At 33.2% G+C, this 22,613-nt stretch overlaps 1 protein-coding gene and 1 non-coding gene across 2 annotated transcripts; one reads left to right on the top strand and one right to left on the bottom strand.

Moving 5' to 3' along the window:
* Positions 1–253: 253 nt before the first annotated feature.
* Positions 254–1,291, bottom strand: LOC107963178 (uncharacterized). Its single transcript, XM_016899752.2, has 2 exons — positions 658–1,291; positions 254–549 (listed from the first exon to the last, which is right to left on the bottom strand). The coding sequence occupies exons 1-2, from the start codon at positions 943–945 to the stop codon at positions 532–534; spliced, it is 306 nt and encodes a 101-aa protein (XP_016755241.2). The 5' UTR covers positions 946–1,291; the 3' UTR covers positions 254–531.
* A 17,187-nt stretch (positions 1,292–18,478) lies between these two features.
* On the top strand, positions 18,479–18,586 carry LOC121231560 (small nucleolar RNA R71). The gene has a single exon (XR_005929618.1). It is a non-coding gene; the product is annotated as a small nucleolar RNA R71 (small nucleolar RNA).
* The last annotated feature ends 4,027 nt before the right edge of the window (positions 18,587–22,613 follow it).

The raw sequence follows: 22,613 nt of genomic DNA, 5'->3' as shown, positions 1-22,613 counted from the left end.
TTTTTTTTCAAGTTGGAACTAAATTTAGCCTAAAACAGGCCAAATTATCCAAATATGCAAACGTTAAGGGATTAAATTGTGATTATACCTATGTGACAATGTTAAACAAAACCACATCTTCTAATTGCACTTTTCTTGATATGCATAACATATTCACATTTAGGATTTTGAAATCAATTTACGTCAATTTTATATCTAATGCAACAGTAGCTTGGGAGACTCTATGACAACGAGAATTAGGCGTTTTTGAACATTAGATGAACAATCAGAAGCTGTCATTCAAATTGCAATGTTGTTTTCAATCCTTGGAGATTCAAGATTGGAAGATATACCTCTGAGAAAAATAGGTTTTCGCTAATTTCCAACAAACCAAACATTCCCAAGAAAATTACCAGAAGAAAAAAAAGAGAGGATGAATTGCAGATGAACGAGTTAGCAAATGTATACTATTCACTATATATTTCTCCAAAAAAATTAGTAAAATTTACATAAATTCTCTGTTTTTGCCTTTCCAATGTTCCTGCAGTTCTTTCAAGAACAGCAAAATACCTGCAAAAAAAAAAAGATTCATGGCAGCGTTAGAATTGAATTCGAATTTAGTGGAATCCCACTTGATGAAATGAAATATGAAAAAGAGAGCCGTATGCTGAAACGAACATTGAATCTTCTAGTACGACGACGTCTTTCCATGACAATTTTGAGCCTTTGGAGCATTTCTTGTTCATTGAATATTGTCCCAGGGGAGCTTAAAAAAGCACTTCTTGGAACAGGGGGAGACCAGAGTCCACTCTTGGAATAATCGAAGTTGAATTCAGACACATCAAAGAACTTGTCAAGAAGGCGGTCGGATACAGATTTAGAAACCACTTGAACCTTAACTGGAGATGCCTCAACCAAATCACAAGAAGATGGAGACGAAATAACTTCAGATTCAGAGTTTGACATTGATTTTTTTGTTTCTCCAAAAAGAAAATAATGATAATGGTGATAGCTTAAGCGTGGTCAAGGTTGTTAGAAGGAGATAATGGTTTTAGTGACAAAGACATGTATGGCAGTAAACAATCATGGAGAGTTCGTGGGGGGGCATAACTAATGTTTTAAAACGCTCGGGGGTTGAAGTTTAGAGGAAACCTGCATTTGGGTAACCAATAATTTCAGCAATGAAAAGCTTGTTTTGTATATCTGCAAATTTTGTTTGGTATGGGGATTATTTCCTTTTTATTTTTATTTTTCTTCTGTGGACCCTCTTATCTTGTTCATTGGAAAAGGTCATGGTTGGTAACCAAGTTTCCAAAATGTGCTTTTAATCGAGTAGGTCCTGTTTATAATTTGAATGGGAACCATATCACCATGGAAAGATTCCTATTTTTTTGCAAATGTTTACATTTCCATTTCCTTCACTTTCAGTAAACATTTATTAGGAACTGTTTATTTAGTGCAGGCTACAATGGAAGCAGTAGGCCTTTGGTGGCCTTTTTTTTTCCCCATAGGTTTGGCAATAATTTCAACTCATTGGATGCTTAACTTGTTGAGAATAATGTTTTCAAATAATTAAAGCCTCAAGTTTGTGGGTCAGAAAATACAGGCAAAACATAAACTCAGCTCAGGTTTGGTTGATTATTTTACTAAATACCCAACTGCATTTTCCTTGCTATGGGCCAAGGATCGACTTCAGGTGCAGTAAGATAAATAAATATATTGGGACTTTTATCAGAGACCTTTCATCAACAAGAATAGTACGGTCGAGGTATTTATTATTATCACAGTGAAGATTCCAAGAAAAAGAAAACAACCATTTTGTGCTTCCACGTAAATATTTCTATGTTTTAATATTTGAGATTTACACTTTATTATTTTGAGGTTTTTTAAAATTGGGTTTAAAATAAAAACTCTCCTAAATATTATTATAATATAAATATAAAAGTTTAAATTCAATCTCAAATAATTTTATTGCCTTCCCCAATCATCAAATATATATATATCATCAAGTTATCGCCTTTTAGTTTGGGTTCTATTTCAAACAATTTCATTCTCCTATATATATCTCATCAAGTTGGCTTAATTAAGCTTTTTCAATACTAATTAAAAATAGATTTAAATATGTTAAAGCTGGTTTTATTCTATTGAAATTTAAAATTTAGTCTATTTATTTTAATTTTTTGAAATTAAGTCAACCTATTTTTTTATATAAAACTTTTAATCTCTTCATCTAATTTTGCAACTATAAAAAATATTGAATAAGGAGTTTAGCTCTCATATTTTATAAATTTTATAAATTTGGTCTTTACTTTTTAAATACATAAAAATTAAAAATTGTTTTTTATATTTTCAATAAAAATAATAAAAAAATTAAAAATTATATTTATTTTTAAAAAAATTCATCTAAAAATTCAAAAATTATAAAAACAAAAATTTTTAAAATTCAAAAGAATTATGTTATTTACTTCTTGAGTAATAATTAGAGGTGATCATGGGCCGGGCCAGGTTCGGGTTGGGCCCAGATAAAATTTTAAGCCCGTCTACTAGGCCCCGCCCAGCCCGAAATATGAGCCTGAAAATTTGTCCAAGCCCGGCCCGAAATAAAATTACTAAGACCGAGCCCGGCCTGGCCCGACCCATATTAATTTTTTTCTTATTTCATTAAATAAAAAATTTTAAAAATATAATAAATCAAATATATTTAAAAACATAAAAACAAATATTAAGACAAATAAAAATAATACTAAAACAATTCTTAAAACAATACACAAATTGACAATATAATAAAAAAAGGTTATATTAAAAATTTAAAATGATTAAAAATAAAATAAAAAATATATTAATATATAATTCGGGCCGGGTCGGGCCCAAGCCTGGGCCAAAAACTCTTGCCCGAGGCCCGGCCCGTTTTCTAAACGGGGCTCATTTTTTTGTCCAAGCCCATTTTTCGGGCCTATATTTTTACCCAAACCCTCCCATTTTTCCAGCGGGCCTTCGGGCCGGGCCGGACCGCCCAGCCCATGATCAGCTCTAGTAATAATAAAGTGTCTTCAAATTTAAGTTATTCTTTTTGTCAGTATTAAATAGGATTTTAATATAATTTTAAATTTAAATAAAAAATATTTTTTTAGAAATTAAAAAATATTTGTTCAAGTTTAATTTTAATAGTATTGAATGGATAAATCAAACTTTAAGTAGACCTTATTATCATTTAAGGAGTACATAACTTTTCTTTTTTGAATTTTATGAATTAAAAAATATTTTTATTTAATTTTAAAGAGTTTTATTTTAATAATTTTTTGGAAAGTTTTTATTTTTATTTTTGCTTTTTAATTCTTTTAGAATTTTTTTATTTAAAATATAACAACTTTTAATTTTTTATGATTTTATGTACTTTTAAATAGTAAGGAGCAAACTGAAAAAAAAAACTATTAAAGGTTAAAAAAGATATTTATTAAACATTGTACTAAAATTTTAGAAAATGAGTGGGAATTTGGATGTAGATCAATATGTCCTAAAACTTATAAAAAACATAGAAAGAAAAATAAAATATATAAATTAGTTAGATGGAAACCAGGAAATAAAAATATACTGGTTATAATAAAAAGAAAAAAATTGTTAGAAGAAGAACTTTTAAAAAATCTAAAAGACAAATATGTAAATGTTTCATATGTGATGAAGAAGGTCATATAGCAACAAATTGTCTTAATAAAGGAAAAAATGCAAAGAAAATGATAAAAACTCTTGAAGAACAAGATTTAGAAATATGTTTAGAAAAAGAAATAAATCATGAAGAAATATTATATGAATTAATATCAGAAACAGACTTTGATTCAAATGATGAAAAATATATATTTATGTTTAATGTAGAAAGTAGTTCTAATAACTAATTAGAAGAAATTCTTAAATCTGAACAACAGGATATAAAATTAGGAAATTTAATCGGAGAAGAAAAAGACTTTTCTGATGAAATGATAGAAAAATAAATAAGAATCATATTTCTAAAGAAGAAATATATAAAATTTCTAAATTCAAGATATAGAGTCAAAGACACATAGAAAAAATTAGTGACAATACAGTCGCTAAAGATACTAGAGGTGGATTAACAGAAATTCTATTGTTTACTAAAGATAAAATTAAAGGAATTAGGAAGAAATATCTGTAACGCTCGGGTTTGTGGAAGTGTACACAGTCGTTATCAAGTAATAAGTAAATATTAATTTATCGTCTCCACAGGGATTGTATTTGTGCTAAGTCAATTAATTTGTAAAATTATATTAACAATTTGATAAATAAAAACAATATAATTGAGAAGTGATGATTAAAATACATTAAACTAAATGCAATGATCCTTGATGAGATTTATCCTAACATGCAACTATATGAATCAAATAGATTTTAGCAGAACTAACACAATAAGCAACAATTATAACATAAACAAGCTAGGACAAATAATTTAATTAAACTTAAATTATTATCAACATGCTTATCAATACTCGAAAAAGCATTCCATGGCAACTCGATATTTCATGAGTTTAGAAACCACATTAGGTCCTTTCGGAATCCTTTACTTGGTAAATATGCATTTTATTGATCCTTATTTACTAAGGGTTTCTTAGTATTCGTGCTACGTAACAGGGACGTATTAGGTTTGAAATAATTTAATCGCACAAATCTAAAAACTATGCAGATAACAGAGCCTGATTAGGGTTGTTATGTAACCTAAAATTTAATTGGGTTAGGATCTAAATTGAGCATGCACATTTCAATTATGTGTCCATTAGCCGTTGTCTGGTTAGGATCGCTAAACTAATTCAAGTGCATTTCAATCACGTATGAACGAAATATAGACTTGATTTTAATTGAAAACATGATCGATTAAGGCACAAACATTATAAGCATGAATCAAATAAATATTATTCAATCAAAATAATCATCCTAGCTTAAATAAAATTAAGCTATCATTGTTGTAAACAAGAACAGTAAACACATAGCAAACATTATTGAATTAAATTAAAGAAAATAAATATTAAACCCAAATCAAAGTGGTTGTCACCAAAGACTCTGACTGACGAGGGCTCCTTCGTTCCTTTGCTTAGCTCCTTTGCTAATGGCTCTTCGAGGTGGCCAACCAAGGGCTTTTTAATAGGCTAATTTGCTAAAAATCTTTATGCAAAGATGATGATAGGCATGAGGGCTAAGAGAGTTGAGAGAGGAGAGAATGATGAATGAGTGAGGGATGAGGGATGATTAGAAAAGTGAGAAATGGGGACTTATTTATAGGTGAGGCAAGGGAGCTAGTTAAAAATAGGAGTGTCCATCTTTTGCAATTTCCTCCAAGGGTGGCTGGCCATGATTTGTGGAAATGTGGCTGATTTTTTCTTGATTTAAGTGCCACAACATCATCAGGATCAAGACTCGATCAATTGTAAATCTCCGGGTAAATCTCCGATTTCTTCAACTCTTCAAGGACCTTGTGTAATTAAACCAAAATTTGATTTATGAATATCCACATGTAGCCGAATTTTGGGTTGACTTGGTCCTCCATTTGGATGGTTTTGTAATCAACATAAAGCTCTCAGACCTGTCTAGCAATCAATTGCAAATCTCTGGGTAAATCTCCGATTTCTTCAACTCTTCAAGGACCTTGTGTAATTAAACCAAAATTTGATTTATGAACATCCACATGCAGTCGAATTTTGGGTTGACTTGGTCCTCCATTTGGATAGTTTTGTAATCAACATAAAGCTTTCAGACCTGTCTAGCAATCAATTGCAAATCTCCAGGTAAATCTCCGATTTCTTCAACTCTTCAAGGACCTTGTGTAATTAAACTAAAATTTGATTTATGAACATCCACATGCAGCCGAATTTTGGGTTGACTTGGTCCTCCATTTGGATGGTTTTGTAATCAACATAAAGATTTCAGACCTGTCCAGCAATAGTAGATAATTTAGAGGACCAAAGATATAATTTAACCACTTTAATTAATCAACTTACTTAATTAATTAAAACTCAATTTATTAATGAAACATATTAAAATAAATTATTAAATATAACTTTATATTTTATTATTTAATTTTAATCATGCATAACCCACTTTATAACTTGAAAATATAATATGCTCAAATTAATATAAAAGAAGCCATTTTCTGCATGAAAACTATATAATAAAGTATAAAATCACATTTTAATAATTTCTATTTCCCAATTTCATATTTTCATAAATTTCATTAATTTATTAAGCAATTACTTGGTTTTAACAACAAATTTAGTAAAAAGGTGACGAATTATACAGGAAAAATCCTATATATTTTTCAGTTTACACACCCCCAAACTTAAATCATTACTCGTCCCGAGTAATGTTCATGCACAGCACAAGGTTTCACTAAAGCAAAATCACTAAAAGTGTAAGCAGATGAATCCTTGCCCCATAATCATGTATTAATAAATTCATGCTCATAGATCTTCTTTATTAACAAGAAAATCATACGCAACCATTTTGAAACTTTTATACTAAGTTTCAAGTTATGCCAACATGAATCATAGTATGTATATATGTCACAGCCATAGATAATATTCTTCATTCAACATAATTTCTCCTTAATCAAGCAAAACAATCATAGGGCTTATTTATGATCTTCATATGTCGAACTTAGAACTCCCTCTCCATTAATGTAGGTGACATAATCATTAAATCAATAGGTCTTTTTTAAGGTTGTAATGGGGCTCGATTAAAGGTAGCCATTTTAAGAGATGAGACATTTCAGTTTCAAAATCTTAACCTTTAATTTTGTCTTGGATTTTTCGAAATACAACCTTTTTCTTTAAGTGAACCTTTAGAATACCCCCAAACTTATTTTGAACTCATACTCATACATTTTTCTTTGTGGAAACTGAGCAAACTTTTTTTCACTCTTTATTTTTTAAGCATGAACATGTACATCCTTCGAAAATTTCCTCAAATGTCATTTACCGAGAAAACTTTAGTTAAGATGGGTGCACAAAATTAGGATAACTTTAAAAGATGGAGATATGGCTTGTAATGTAGGTTCATTGCAATAAACAGACCTTTTAAGCTCAAAATTATAGTTTCAAGGGTCTAATATCATAAGATGGGCTTGAAAAGGCTTAAATGATCTAAAGAAATAGTGCCTATATCATTTTAGATTTTTATGTCTCTTAGGATTTCGTCTCAAGAAAGTTACTAAGTCAATTCTAAGGATATAAACCTTCATGCATGTCTAATCTCAAAAGAAACTAAGTTTTCATGGTAAACATTATCTAAGACTAAGATCATACAATCATTCCATTCTTCATGATAACATACAACCACTCAGATAAAATCATCATTCATGCTCGCATACAAGTTATCTCATTAACAAAGAATTTATCTAAACATTCATTTATTAAAACATACTCATGAAAGAAATGATTGAAACATACTTGAAAATTTTAAAGATTCTGAGCAATTATTTGCCTTACCCCCCTTTAAAAAGAAGCAATGTCCTCATTGCAAGAACAAAGTAATGAATGAAAACTAAACACCAGGTAGGGTTAAAAAGAAAGAGAGGTGAGCCATTAAGACCACTTAAATACCAAGTCTTTCCTCATAATCCAGTCCTAGACATGTTCATTCCCATTACCACATCACTTAGTCTTTTTCTTTTTAAAGAAGCATTTATTCATGCTTGCTATGTTTTATTTTGCAGAAATTAAATCTTAGTTACTAAAGAAACAAATTCCTAAAGACCTAAAATAAATAAATAAAAAGACAAGAATCACTCATTTTATTTCTCTGACTCATTCCCCTTGTCTTCTTTAACTCCTTCTCCACTTGTATAATCAAATATCTTCCGTCCATGTCTCAAAGATAGCATCTGGGAACTCAGGAACAAAAGTGTTAGAGATATTCTTAAAAGTATTTCGAATCGAATTATCTTTAATTTTTTCATATTTCCAGTAAGTTTGTTGTTGATTGTGCATAAACTTGCACATATCCATCAACATTGAAAACTATGATTTCCTTTAAGTACTTGCAAAAGTTGGCATGGGAGTTGTATATTTAGGTTCAACACTTAGCTTGACTGGTTCTTCTTCTGGCTTAACCCTTGGTTTAGGCTTTTCAGATCCTTCAACTGGTTTAGGACTGTTTGGTTCATTATCAGATTCTTCTTCTTCAGTGGCTGTAACTGATTCAGTTTCAGTTTCATTTGTTGACTCCTCAGTATCTGGCTCAGTTGGTCCTTCTTGCTCACCTTGATTCAACTCATGCACCTTATCTACTAACCTTTCACGATCATGACTTGTAATGCACCCTTGGACATATTGCCTCTTCAAATTCGCTTGTGTTTTAACATGGGCCCTTAAACAAAGTGAAGTGATTAATGATGGGAAATAAGCACTTCCTATCTTCATAAATCTCCTTGAGAATAATTTTCATTAATGGACTTTTCTATCAAGATGGCATATAACAAGAGCATTCGTTCCATCGAGATGGTGGAAATATGTGAGATAGGCATAAAACTATAGCAAACAAAATAAAACCATACCTTTGCTACTGGTTTTAGGTATTCCCTTCGACAAGAATGGCTCCTCTACTTTCTTATAATCCATTGGGATCCCGGATTTGTCACAACATCAAGTACTTGTTGAAGAAAATCCCAATTTATGTTGTTCATCATAGGGTAGTACTCATCTTCTTCAACATTAGGTAAGTTAAATTAATTATTGATGGACTTAGAAGTAAGAGGTACCTTTTTCTTCCGAACGATGACCTCAGTAGCATCTTGTGTGGTCAAACTTGCATCGAACTCTCGAACTAGTTCATTATCGGGAAATGAACGAGTATCACAAGATCGTTCACACTTGAGAGCATTGATTGTCTTTCTAATTGGTACAGGGACAACCATCAAATTATTACTTTTCAATTTAAAACCTTTTTCCGGCATCATAGGTTGATGCTTGAAAATTGAATCAAATCTCTCTAAAATTGAATCAAATCTCTCTTTCACTTTTTCATCAATCACAATCGGGTTTTCAGGAGTAGTTTTCGATGATTTAGTTCTTTTGCGAGACATGTTATTTTCTCGAAAATTTAGCAAAGTTCTGCTTATAGAGGAAAAAGAGAAATTAGAAAATGGGTATGATTTGCTTCGGTGAACCTTGCGACGGTAAAAAGGTTACGTCGGTGAAGGCAGCGTGTGGCAATAATAGTGGTGTACGGCGGTGATAGCGACTATGTGCGGCAGCGATGTTGAGCTCTAGTGATCTCTTTGCGGCGGTTATAGGAGATTTTGGCAAAAAGGAGAGGAGAACTAGGGTTTCTTTCGGGATTTGAAATTGATGGTGCAAGAGAAAAGTTTAAGGATTTTTGGGGTTTAAGCAAATAACTTTTGAGGGATATGAAAAATAGTAGAATGAAATGAGATCTATATAGGGAAAAATTAGGGCAACATGTAGCAAAAACGTAGCTACATTAGGGTTACTTGGGCGGCAAGCAATGGAAGTAGCGGCAATAGGTGTGGAGTTTTCCCTCTTTTTGCTGTCTTGGGCCTCAAATTCAGATTGTATCTTACTAAAAAAACTGGTTAGTACTTGGGCCAAATTTGACCCCCTTTATTAACATAAAAATTTAAATTTTAAACAAAACAAATGAAACTAAAAAAAAATTTAAATCTTAATTAGAAAATTTCTTCTTAATAAATTACATTAAATTAATTCCTAAAAAAGGTTGAAGGGGTCACAGTAGTCCCGCTTAAGTTCCAATCTCCTTAGACAGAATTAATTAAATGTACTAAATTAAGAAAATAAATCCTAATTAATTATTTATTTACAAAACAAGTTTATGAAAAATCAAGGGTCTTTTAATTTGAACGAGGATTCAACTCGCTCAACGTCACCATCTTAATAATGTTTGAGACGTTGACCATTGACTTTAAATGTACCTCCATAATTGTTGTATAATTCCACAGCTCCATAAGGATAAACTCGATAGATGGTATAAGGTCATTTCAATCGGGATTTTAGCTTCCTAGGAAATAACTTCAGACTTAACAAAACCATCTGACCTTCTTTAAACTCGTGAGGTCGTATATGACTATCATGCCATCTTTTTTATATTTCTTTATACATTTTGGCATTCTCATAGTAAAACAACCTCAGCTCTTCCAACTCATCCAATTGTAACATCCTTCTCTCACCGGCTTGCTTAAGATCAAAATTCAACTTCTTCAAAGGCCAGTGAGCTCTATTCTCCAACTCTAATGGCAAATGACATGCCTTCCCAAAAACCAACTGATAAGGAGTCATTCCTAACGGTGTCTTAAATGCTATTCGATAGGCCCATAATGCATCATCGAGCCTTCGATACTAATCTTTTCTGTTGGGGCATACTACCTTTTTAAGGATACCTTTGATTTCGTAGTTCACTCTTTCAACTTGCCCATTAGACTGGGGGTGATAAGCAGTAGCAATCTTGAGCTTCACATCATATTTTTCAAGCAACCACTTAAGCCACTTGTTCACAAAATGAGAACCTTCATCACTAATAATAGCTCTTGGTGTCCCAAATCGTGTAAACACATGCTTATGTAGGAATCGCATGACTACCTTAGCATCATTTGTAGGGTATGCTTCAACTTCAACCCACTTGAATACATAGTCCACAACAACTAAGATGTATTTGTTCCCATACGAAGAAGGAAATGGGCCTAAAAAGCCAATGCCCCAAATGTCGAATAATTCAATCTCTAAAATGTTTGTTAAGGGCATTCATTCCTCCTTGATATGTTTCCGCTCCTTTGGAATCTATCACAGTTCTTCACATAGGCATAAGTATCTTTAAATAGTGTAGGCCAAGAGAAACCTGCTTGCAAAACCTTAGCTGCAGTACGTGCACCACCAAAGTGTCCCCCACTTGGAGATGAATGGCAATAATATAAGATCTCAGCAATCTCACTTTCAGCTACACACTTTCGGATTATATTATCTACACACTATTTAAAAAAAACGAGTCTTCCCAGAAATAATACCGACTATCATGAAGGAATTTCTTCCTTTGTTGGTATGTCGTTTCTTGAGGAATTATTCCACATGCAAGATAATTGGCAAAATCAGCAAACCAAGGTGTTTCATGAATTTAACTCACCTTAAATAAGTGTTCACCTAGGAAATTCTCGTTGATAGTCACATGTGATCGAGTTACCTCATCTTGCTCCAACCTCGACAGATGATCAGCTACTTGATTTTCACCACCTTTTCTGTCTTGAATCTCAAGGTTAAATTCTTGGAGTAAAAGTATCCAATGAATTAGCCTCGGTTTTGCATCTTTCTTCATGAGCAAGTATTTAATGGCCGCATGGTCAGTAAATACTGTAACTTTGGCACCTATAAGATATGAGTGGAATTTGTCAAAAGCAAAGACTATAGCAAATAGTTCCTTTTCAATTACTGTATAATTGAGTTGAGCTCCCGTCAAGGTTCTACTTGCATAGGAAATGGGGTGGAACACCTTATTTTTTCTTTGACCCATCACGGCTTCAACAGCATAATCATTTGCATCGCACATCAATTCAAAAGGTGTGCTCCAATCGGGTGTAATGATTATTGGGGTTGAGATTAACCGTTTTTTCAACTCTTCAAAAGCTTCTAAACATGCTTTGTTAAAATCGAACACTGCATCTTTCTCTAACAACAAACGCAATTGTAACACCTCTTACTCGTATCTGACGTCAGGACAGGGTTCGAAGCGTTACCAGACTTAAACGTACACAATTTCGTAAAATCGGGCCATAAAATTTCATTTAAATTAAAAACATTCACTCACATGTATAATGTCCCTTTATGAGCTACCGAGGCTCTAAACATGCATTAAAGGCAGTTTGGGACTAAACTGAGAACTTTTGAAAGTTTTAGGAAAACTTAGAAAAATTTTCATGAAACAAGGTCACATGACCGTGTCCTCAGGCCATGTAACTCTTTGTTTATGACATCAGCAAAACAAATTGAACCACATGGCCAAGCCATACGCCCGTGTGCTAGGCCGTGTCCTCTATACGGCTGAGACACATGGCCGTGTCTTTACCCGTGTGGCTAGCACTTAGGCTAATGTCCAAGCATTTTTGTTTCCTTGACCCTTCACATGCTTAAACACTTCATAAACATGTGTTATAACACTGATTTAATGGTTACACATCCTTTATTAAGACTCAAAAAAAGAATTTGCATGGCTACATACATGTGAATCACATACTCATTTAATACCAAGTCTAAACACGTCCATTCATATTATTTTGGCTTTACCATTTTAATCACTCTTATACTCTTATACCATGTTCAATAGCATACCATTTAATCTCAACAAAATCAGCAAGCATACATATCATGATATCATCTAATCATAGCAATCAAGCCAAATCATGTAACCACTTCACAGGGCAATATCACATAACTTGGATAATTAGGCTTACCAGCCATGACCGTCATAAGCCAGATCTCATGGCTATATACAATGTACTAATATAAGCCAACATTTTGGCCTAATCATAAGAACACATATCAATAACTAAATAACTTCATTCATACACACACAATTTGTCCCTGATATAGGCTTACAAGGCTCAAAACAACCATCGGTAGGGATTCGAAACTAAATTGAAGACTTTGGAAAAGTTTAGGAGATTTTCCCTAATATAGAGCCATTCACTTGAAGACATTTAAGATTCATCAATACCCCGAAAGTGATAGATTGATAGTGTGATGCTGCCTCCGACGATCTCCAACCTTGAGCTAACCTGACGACACTAAAAGAAATGTAAAGGAGAGGGGTAAGCTTTATAGCTTAGTAAGTCCATATGAAAATAATAAGAAATTTATTAACATGCTTTTACCAAATTCTTACGACATGTTCTCATTGTAACACAATCAAATTTACACATAATTCCACTATTTGCTCAGATTCCAGTCAAGCTATCTATTGAGTCATAGTAGCTAAAATATTTATAACTTAAGCTACGGAACTATAAATTAAGATCCCCTAATTTTTCCTGAAACTAGACTCACATATATTCTTACCATAAAATTTTCAGAATTTTTGGTCAAGCAAATAAGTACAGTTTATTCTTCAAATTTACCTCTATTCTGCTGTTTGACAGCTTTGACCTTTCTTTACTAAAATTCATTTATCTAATAGTACGAGATTTGGATAATGTTCCCATCTATTTCTATTGAAAATAGACTTATTAAAAATTTATTCATATAAATTATAGCCCATAATTAATTTTTTTAAAAATTTTAGTGATTTTACAAAGTTAAGACAAGGGAGCCCAAAATCACTCTGACCCTATCTCACAAAAATTCAAATATCTCATAATATGAAATTCTTTTTTTACACTATTTCCTCTATGTGAAACTAGACTCAATAAGCTTTAATTTAATATTTTATTCAATCTCTAATCCGATTTCCATAATTTTTGGTGGATTTTCAAAGTCAGACTACTACTGCTGTCCAAAACTGTTTTAGTGCAATATAATGATAACTATCATAAGTTCATTTTCAACTAATCATGAACTCACCATTTCATGGATTCCATGTTCAATTACACAATGTAAGTTAGCATGATATTGCAACAAAATTGATAATCATAATTCATACATCTTAGCTCACCGATGTCTCAACATTTCAAAGTCTCAATAATCATAAACTTAGTGTACATACCTGTACCCCTCGTAGTATAGTATACAACCATACCTTCCGTAACATGTCCTCCTCGAGGTTTCCCTTACATCATCCATCGTATTACCCGTTGAACACTTGGCATATTATTGGATATGCTGAAATTCGCACATAAGTGCCACATATACAAAGGTAGCCAAAGCTACCACATAACATGTAACGCTCACAAAGGAGCTATTCACGGGCTTGCTCATATAAACTATCGATCAAGGTGTAACTACACAGGCTGCTCACAAAAGCTGTCAGGTATCCGACCACTCAAGGATTACCTAGCCACTAGTAGGACACACAAGACCATTGCCCAGAACTCAATCACATCTATTGCATCCATTATGAACTCAGACCACTTAACGAGCTCGAATGCCACATATATCATGAACCCAGAACACTCAACGAGTTCGGACTTCTTAATTCCTAGTGACATGTCTCTTGTATCCTAGACTTTTCCTAACATTCAAATGGGATTTTTCGATACCACATCTCTGTCGAACTTACTCAAAGTGTCTATCTCACTATCCATAGTACTAATTGCCCATTCATGGCATAATAAGGCATAACTCAAATAGCAAATAAGCTTTTATAAATTTACATCACATATATCACCTATTTCATATATCACTTGTCATATATCATCATTTTCTTGCATTTCATGTAATATTCTTCCATGTCATATTTCCACGTCATGTATACCATTCCATCAACTTTTCCAATGTATTCAATCATACAATTTATGCAATAATAGTAAAGAATTATAATTCAAACATAACATTGCATTATTATCATACGAACTTACCTCAAATCCGAGCACGACTAATTATTTCATTTTAGTCTACAATCTCGTACTTTTCCGATTTGAGCCCGAATCTTGGTTTTCTTGATCTAACATTTCAGATATAGCTTATTAGGACTCACATTATTCATATAGACCCAAAAATTATATTATGGCAAAATTATATTTTTGCCCCTAAACTTTGTCATATTTACACTTTTTACCCAAGGCTCGTAAAATGATTTTCATTCAATTTCTTTATTCTTTGAGCCTAATCAAATCATTTTCATAACTATAGCAGCCCAAAATTTCCACTAAATCACACTTTTATGAAAAATTTTATAACTTTTACAATCTAGTCCTTTTAAGCATTTTCACCGAAAATCACTTAGCAAAAGTCATTTTTTTAACACCCAACTTTCATTTTCTACCATTAGACATCAAAACACATGCATATCACTCATGGGTAAATTTTTAAACATGAACCCTAGCTCAAAATAATGGTAGAAATAGGTAAATCGAGTTACTAGGACTTCAAAAATGTAAAGAACATTAAAAACGGGGTTCAGGATCACTTACAAATGAGCTCGGAAGCTTGAACCAAACCCTAGCCATGGATTCCATGGTAGATTCGACTGGTACATGAAGAAGATGGACAAATTTGGCTTATTTTGACTTTTTAATTCTTTTAATTATTAGATTACCAAAATGCCCCCAACTTAAAAATATTCTATTTCACCCATTTCATGTCTATTTTTGTCGAAAAATTAACCAATGGTCTAATTACCATTTAAGGACCTCCAATTTAAAATTTCAAAACAATTTGACACCTCTAACATGTAGAACTTAACTTTTGTACTTTTTACAATTTAGTCCTTTTGACTAAATTGAGTGCGTAAACGTCAAAATTTTCAAACGAAATTTTCACGAAATCATCTCCTAAAATTGTAGACCATAAAATTATAATAAAAATAAGTTTTCTTATGTCTGATTTGTGGTCCCGAAACTACTATTTTGACTAGGCCCTAATTCGGGATGTTACAACAACGGTTTCGAAATTTTCGAAAATTTTTTTATAAACCTTCGGTGAAAACCGGCATGGCTTGAGAAACTTTTGACTCATTTCACATTCATTGGGGCTGGTAATCTTTCAATTACGTCCACCTTTGCTTTGTCTACTTCAATTCCTTTCTTTGAAATTCTATGCCCTAAGATAATCCCTTCCTTAGCCTTAAAATGACATTTCTCCCAGTTAAGGACAAGATTCGTCTCTTCGCATCTCTTCAGTACCTTAGCCAAATTAATCAAACAAATATCATAAGTGTTACCAAAAATAGAAAAATCATTCGTGAAAACCTCAACAAAGTTTTCAACCATATCAGTGAATATTGTCATCATGCATCGTTGAAAGGTTGCAGGTGCATTGCATAAACCAAAAGGCATTCGCCTAAAAGCAAACGTACAATACGGACAAGTAAAGGTTGTTTTATGTTGGTCTTCTGGGGCTACAACTATTTGGTTATATCCCGAATAACAATCTAAAAAATAATAGAATTCATTACCTGCCAGTCGATTTAACATCTGATCCATAAAAAGCAACGGAAAATGGTCCTTCTGAGTGGCTTTATTTAGTTTTCTATAGTCAACACAAATTCTCCAACCAGTAATAGTTCTCGTTGGGATTAACTCGTTACGCTCATTCTCAACAATCGTAATTCCACCTTTCTTCGACACACACTGCACTTGACTTACCCACGACTTATCTGAAATAGGATAGATGATTCCTGCATCTAACCATTTGATCACTTCCTTTCTCACAAATTCCTTTATAATAGGATTGAGCCTCCTTTTCCCATCAATTCGAGGTTTTTCACTTCCTACAGAATAATCTCATGCATGCAAAATGAAGGGCTTTTACTTCGAATATCAGCTATGGTCCAACCAATTGCTTTCTTAAATTTCTTTAGAACAGAAATTAGTTGCTCCTCTTGTTCTTTGGTCAGTTCTACTGAAATAATCACAGGCAAAGTGGAACAGTCACCTAAATAAACGTATTTCAAAAGGAAAGGAAGTATCTTTAGTTCGAGTGTAGGTGGTTCTTCGATTGACAATTTGGGTTGCACAAATTCTCTGACTTCTAACTCCAACGATTCAAACCGTGTGGATTGAATAAAATTTCTCGGATTGGCTTCCACTAGAATAATGTTTTCTTCACTTTCTTCATCCTCCAAAAGGTCAAACCCTAAGGCTTTCTCCAATGGATCTTCTTTAAAATTGCTTTCCATAGAAATCAAGGTTTCCAACTCTTCCATAACTGAACACTCTTCTGTCGGATCAGTAAATTTCATTGCTTTAAGAATGTTAAAAGTTACCTGATCATCTTGAACTCGCATGGTGAGTTCGCCTTTCTGTACATCAATTAACGTTCTTCCCGTGGCTAGGAAAGGTCTCCCAAGGATAATTGGCACTTCATTAACTGCTTCAAAATCTAGAATAGTGAAATCAGCAGGAAAAATAAATTTATTGATTCTTACCAAAACATCCTCGATCTTTCCTTTGGGGTTAGCTAAAGATCAATCCACTGGCTGGAGTGTCACAATTGTATGTCTTACTTCTCCTATCCCTAGCATCTTGAAAATAGACTTAGGCATCAAGTTGATACTTGCTCCTGAGTCACACAAAGCTTTACCACAATAAGATTCACCAATGTTACAAGGTATCATAAAGCTTCCTAGATCTTTCAATTTTGGTGGCAGCTTGTTCTACAGGAATGCGCTGCACTCCTTTGTCAGGGCGATAGTCTCATACTCACTTAGTCATTTCTTTTTGGATAGTACATCCTTCATAAACTTCACAAAATTCAAAATTTGTTCTAAAGCCTCCACCAATGGAATATTGATGTGTAATTGTTTCAAAACATCCAAAAACTTCTTGAATTGCACCTCCTGTTTCTACTTGTGTTGCTGCAATCTTTGCGGATATAGAGGTGATGGAACTTTCAATTGAATTAGAAAAATCTTCTAAGTAGGTAAATCTGTATCCAAAGCAAATGTTAAAGTATCTGAATTCACTAAGTTAGGATTTACCTTGTCAGTCTTTGTAGTTTCTAATTCCTTTGGTGTAGGAATTTCAACAGCTAGTTGACTTTCCTCTTTTTCAACAGGCTCACCTTCGACATCAATCAATCGGGGTTCCAGAATTTTACCACTTTTCAATGCCACTGCCTTGATATGTTCTTTACCTAAGTTTCTTGGATTCTCAGTATTGCTCGGCAATGTTCCTTGCGGTCTATTACGAAGCTCCGTAGCTAACTACCCCATTTGGTTTTCCAAATTTTTTAGTGTTGCTGCTTGGCTCTGGATCAAAGGGTTATTCTTTCCCATGTATGCTTTCAACAAGTTCTCCAAACCATTTGATGATTCAGCTTGAGGTGGTTTTGGAGCTTACTGATTAAACCCTTGAGATTGGTTGGGTCTATGTTGCAATAAGTTGTTGTTTGGTCCATTTCCTTGGTTGCTCCAAGAATTGGGATGATTATGACATGAAAGATTATAGAAGTTGGACTGGGGTCCTTGTCTACTCCTATTTTGATGTTGGTTCCCTAAATAGTACACTGACTCGGGATTTAATGAGCAATTCTCGAAAGAATAACCTTCCCCACAGTACACACAGGAAACTACTTCAAATGGACTTGGTGGCTGAGCTGCAAAATTATTAGCACTATTAGCGGTAAACTGCTTTAACATAGAGGAAATAGACGATACCTGAGCTGATAACGAAGTGAGAACATCAACTTCATGAACTCCGGCTACACATCTTCCTGAAGCTGTTCGATTTTTTGGCCATTGATAGTTATTACTTGCGATCCTCTCGATGATCTTATAAGCCTCATTATAAGACTTAGACAAAATTGCACCATTCACAGAAGCATCTACCATCAATATTGTATGTACATTGAGACCATTATAGAATGTCTCCAACTGGATAAAATAAGGAATCCCATGATGAGGACACTTACGAAAGTAACTCCTTGAATCGTTCTCAAGCCTCACACAAAGACTTGTCATCCAATTGTTGGAAAGTTGTGATCTCATTCCTCAATTTAGTGTTCTTGCTAGACGGGAAATACTTAACCAAAAATCTCTCTGCTAATTCTTGCCATGTAGATATGGAACTTGGTGGCAATGAATTGAGCTATGCTCGTGCTCGATCTCTCAACGAGTACAAAATCAACTTCAACCTCAGTGTGTCTTCAGTCACACTGACTATCTTAAATGAATCACTCACCTCCATAAACAATCGAAGGTGGAGATGTTGATCTTCCGTGGGCATACCACTAAATTGGCCTATCATTTGTAGCATTTGAAACATCACTAGCTTCAATTCGAATTGGGTTGGCTCAATATCTAGCCTTTTAATTCTTGGATTTAACTCATTGAAAAGCAGCACAGCATATTGTTTGATGTATCGATCCCTATCATCGACAATGAGAATAGGATTTTGCACACGAACGGCTTCATTACCTTGGTCTTGATTCTGATGTCCAAGGTCCATCTCGACTTGTCTTTGAGCTGTTCGTTCACGTCTTCTTTGTTTCAAAGTTCACTCAATTTCAAGGTCTACTGGGAGTAAATCGATAATCCGATCTATGCTCATAAACGCCTGAAAAGAAAATCAAAAAATTAAAAAAGAATAAGTTAGTAATGTTAGAAATAACCAAATTGAAAATAAATAATTTCACAAAAAATGACTATGGCAATAGCTGACAATTCCCGACAATGGCGCCAAAAACTTGTAACGCTCGGGTTTGTGCAAGTGTACACAGTCGTTATCAAGTAATAAGTAAGTATCAAGTTATCGTCTCCACAAGGATTGCATTTGTGCTAAGTTAATTAATTTGTAAAATTATATTAACAATTTGATAAATAAAAACAATATAATTGATAAGTGATGATTAAAATATATTAAACTAAATGCAATAATCCTTGATGTGATTTATCCTAACATGCAACTACATGAATGAAATAGATTTTAGTAGAATTAACACAATAAACAACAATTATAACATAAATAAGCTAGGACAATTACTTTAATTAAACTCAAATTATTATCAACATGCTTACCAATATTCGAAAAAACATTCCATGGCAACTCGATCTTTCGTGAGTTTGGAAACCACATTAGGTCCTTTTGGATTCTTTTACTTGGCAAATATGCATTTTATTGATCCTTATTTACTAAGGGTTTCTTAGTATTCGCGCGAGGTAACAGGGACATGTTAGGTTTGAAATAATTTAATCGCACAAATCTAAAAACTATGCAGATAACAGAGCCTAGTTAGGGTTGTTATGTAACCTACAATTTAGTTGGGTTAGGATCTAAATTGAGCATGCACATTTCAATTATGTGTCGATTAGCCGTCAACTGGTTAGGATCGCTCAACTATTTCAGGTGCATTTCAATCACGTATGAACAAAATATAGACTTGATTTTAATTGAAAACATGATCGATTGAGGCACAAACATTATAAGCATGAATCAAATATATATTATTCAATCAAAATAATCATCCTAGCTTAAATAAAATTAAGCTATCATTGTTGTAAACAAGAACAGTAAACACATAGCAAACACAAATCAAAGTGGCTGTCACCCAAGACTCTGACTGACAAGGGCTCCTTCGTTCCTTCGTTTCACTCCTTTGCTGATGGCTCTCCGAGGTGGCCAACCAAGGGCTCTTTAAGAGGCTAATTTACTAAAAATCTTTATACAAAGATGATGATAGGCATGAGGGCTAAGAGAGTTGAGAGAGGAGAGAATGATGAATGAGTGAAGGATAATTGAGGGATGAGGGAAGATTAGAAAAGTGAGAAATGGGGACTTATTTATAGGTGAGGCAAGGGAGCTAGTTAAAAATAGGAGTGTCCATCTTTTTCATATTCATCCAAGGGTGGCCAGCCATGATTTGTGGAAATGTGGCTGATTTTTACTTGATTTAAGTGCCATAACATCATCAGGATCAGGACTCGATCAATTGTAAATCTCCAGGTAAATCTCTGATTTCTTCAACTCTTCAAGGACCTTGTGTAATTAAACCAAAATTTGATTTATAAACATCCACATGCAGCCAAATTTTGGGTTGACTTGGTCCTCCATTTGGATGGTTTTGTAATCAACATAAAGCTCTCAGACCTGTCTAGCAATCAATTGCAAATCTCTGGGTAAATCTCTGATTTCTTCAACTCTTTAAAGACCTTTGTAATTAAACCAAAATTTGATTTATGAACATCCACATGCAGCCGAATTTTGGGTTGACTTGGTCCTCCATTTGGATGGTTTTGTAATCAACATAAAGCTCTCAGACCTGTCCAGCAATAGTAGATAATTTAGAGGTCCAAAGAATTAATTTAACCACTTTAATTAATCAATTTACTTAATTAATTAAAACTCAATTTATTAATGAAACATATTAAAATAAATTATTAAATATAAGTTTATATTTTATTTTTTAATTTTAATCATGCATGACCCACTTTATAGCTTGAACATATTATATGCTCAAATTAATATAAAAGAAGCCATTTTCTGTATGAAAACTATATAATAAAGCACAAAATCACATTTTAATAATTTTTATTTCCCAATTTCCCAATTTCATATTTTCATATATTTCATTAATTTATTAAGCAATTACTGGGTTTTAAAAACAAATTTAAGTAAAAAGGTGACGAATATAGGAAAAATCCTATATATTTTTCAGTTTACATACCCCCAAACTTAAATCATTACTCGTCCCGAGTAATGTTCATGCACAGCACAAAGTTTCGCTAAAGCAAAATTGCTAAAAGTGTAAGCAGATCAATCCTTGCCCCATAATCATGTATTAATATATTCATGCTCATTGATCTTCTTTATTAACAAGTAAATCATACGCAAACGTTTTGAAACTTTTATACTAAGTTTCAAGATATGCCAACATGAATCATAGTATGTATATATGTCACAGCCATAGATAATATTCTTCATTCAACATAATTTCTCCTCAATCAAGCAAAACAATCATAAGGCTTATTTATGATCTTCATATGTTGAACTTAGAACTCCCTCTCCACTAATGTAGGTGACATAATCATCAAATCAATAGGTCTTTTATATGGTTGTAATGGGGCTCGGTTAAAGGTAGCCATTTTAAAAGATGAGACATTTCGGTTTCAAAATCTTAACATTTAATTTTGTCTTGGATTTTTCGAAATACAACCTTTTTCTTTTAGTGAACCTTTGGAATACCTCCAAACTTATTTTGAACTCATGCTCATACATTTTTCTTTGTGGAAACTGATCACACTTTTCTTCGCTCTTTTTTTTTAAAGCATGAACACGTACATTCTTTGAAAATTTCCTCAAATGTCATTTACCAAGACAACTTTAGTTAAGACGGGTGCACAAAATTAGGATAACTTCAAAAGATGGAGATATGGCTTGTAATGTAGGTTCATTGCAATAAACAAGCCTTTTAAGCTCAGAATTATAGTTTCAAGGGTCTAATATCATAAGGTGGGCTTGAAAAGGCTTAAATGATCCAAAGAAATAGTGCCTATATCATTTTAGATTTTTATGTCTCCTAGGATTTCGTCTCAAGAAAGTTACTAAGTTACAAATCTAAAAACTATACAGATAACAGAGCCTGGTTAGGGTTGTTATGTAACCTACAATTTAATCGGGTTAGGATCTAAATTGGGCATGCACATTTCAATTATGTGTCCATTAGCAGTCGTTTGGTTAGGATCGCTCAGCTAAATCAGGTGCATTTCAATCACGTATGAACGGAATACAGACTTGATTTTAATTGAAAACATGATCGATTGAGACACAAACATTATAAGCATGAATCAAATAAATACTATTCAATCAAAATAATCATCCTAGCTTAAATAAAATTAAGTTATCATTGTTGTAAACAAGAACAGTAAACACATAGCAAACATTCTTGAATTAAATTAAAGAAAAGAAAGATTAAACCCAAATTAAAGTTGTTGTCACCCAAGACTCTGATTGACGAGGGCTCATTCGTTCCTTCGCTTCGCTCCTTTGCTGATGGCTCCCCAAGGTGGCCAACCAAGGGCTTTTTAAG

This window comes from Gossypium hirsutum, chromosome A06 (assembly GCF_007990345.1).
Source record: "Gossypium hirsutum isolate 1008001.06 chromosome A06, Gossypium_hirsutum_v2.1, whole genome shotgun sequence".
NCBI classification, from domain to species: domain Eukaryota; kingdom Viridiplantae; phylum Streptophyta; class Magnoliopsida; order Malvales; family Malvaceae; genus Gossypium; species Gossypium hirsutum.
Note: the sequence above shows the minus strand (reverse complement) of the source record. Positions and strands in the feature narration are given on the sequence as shown.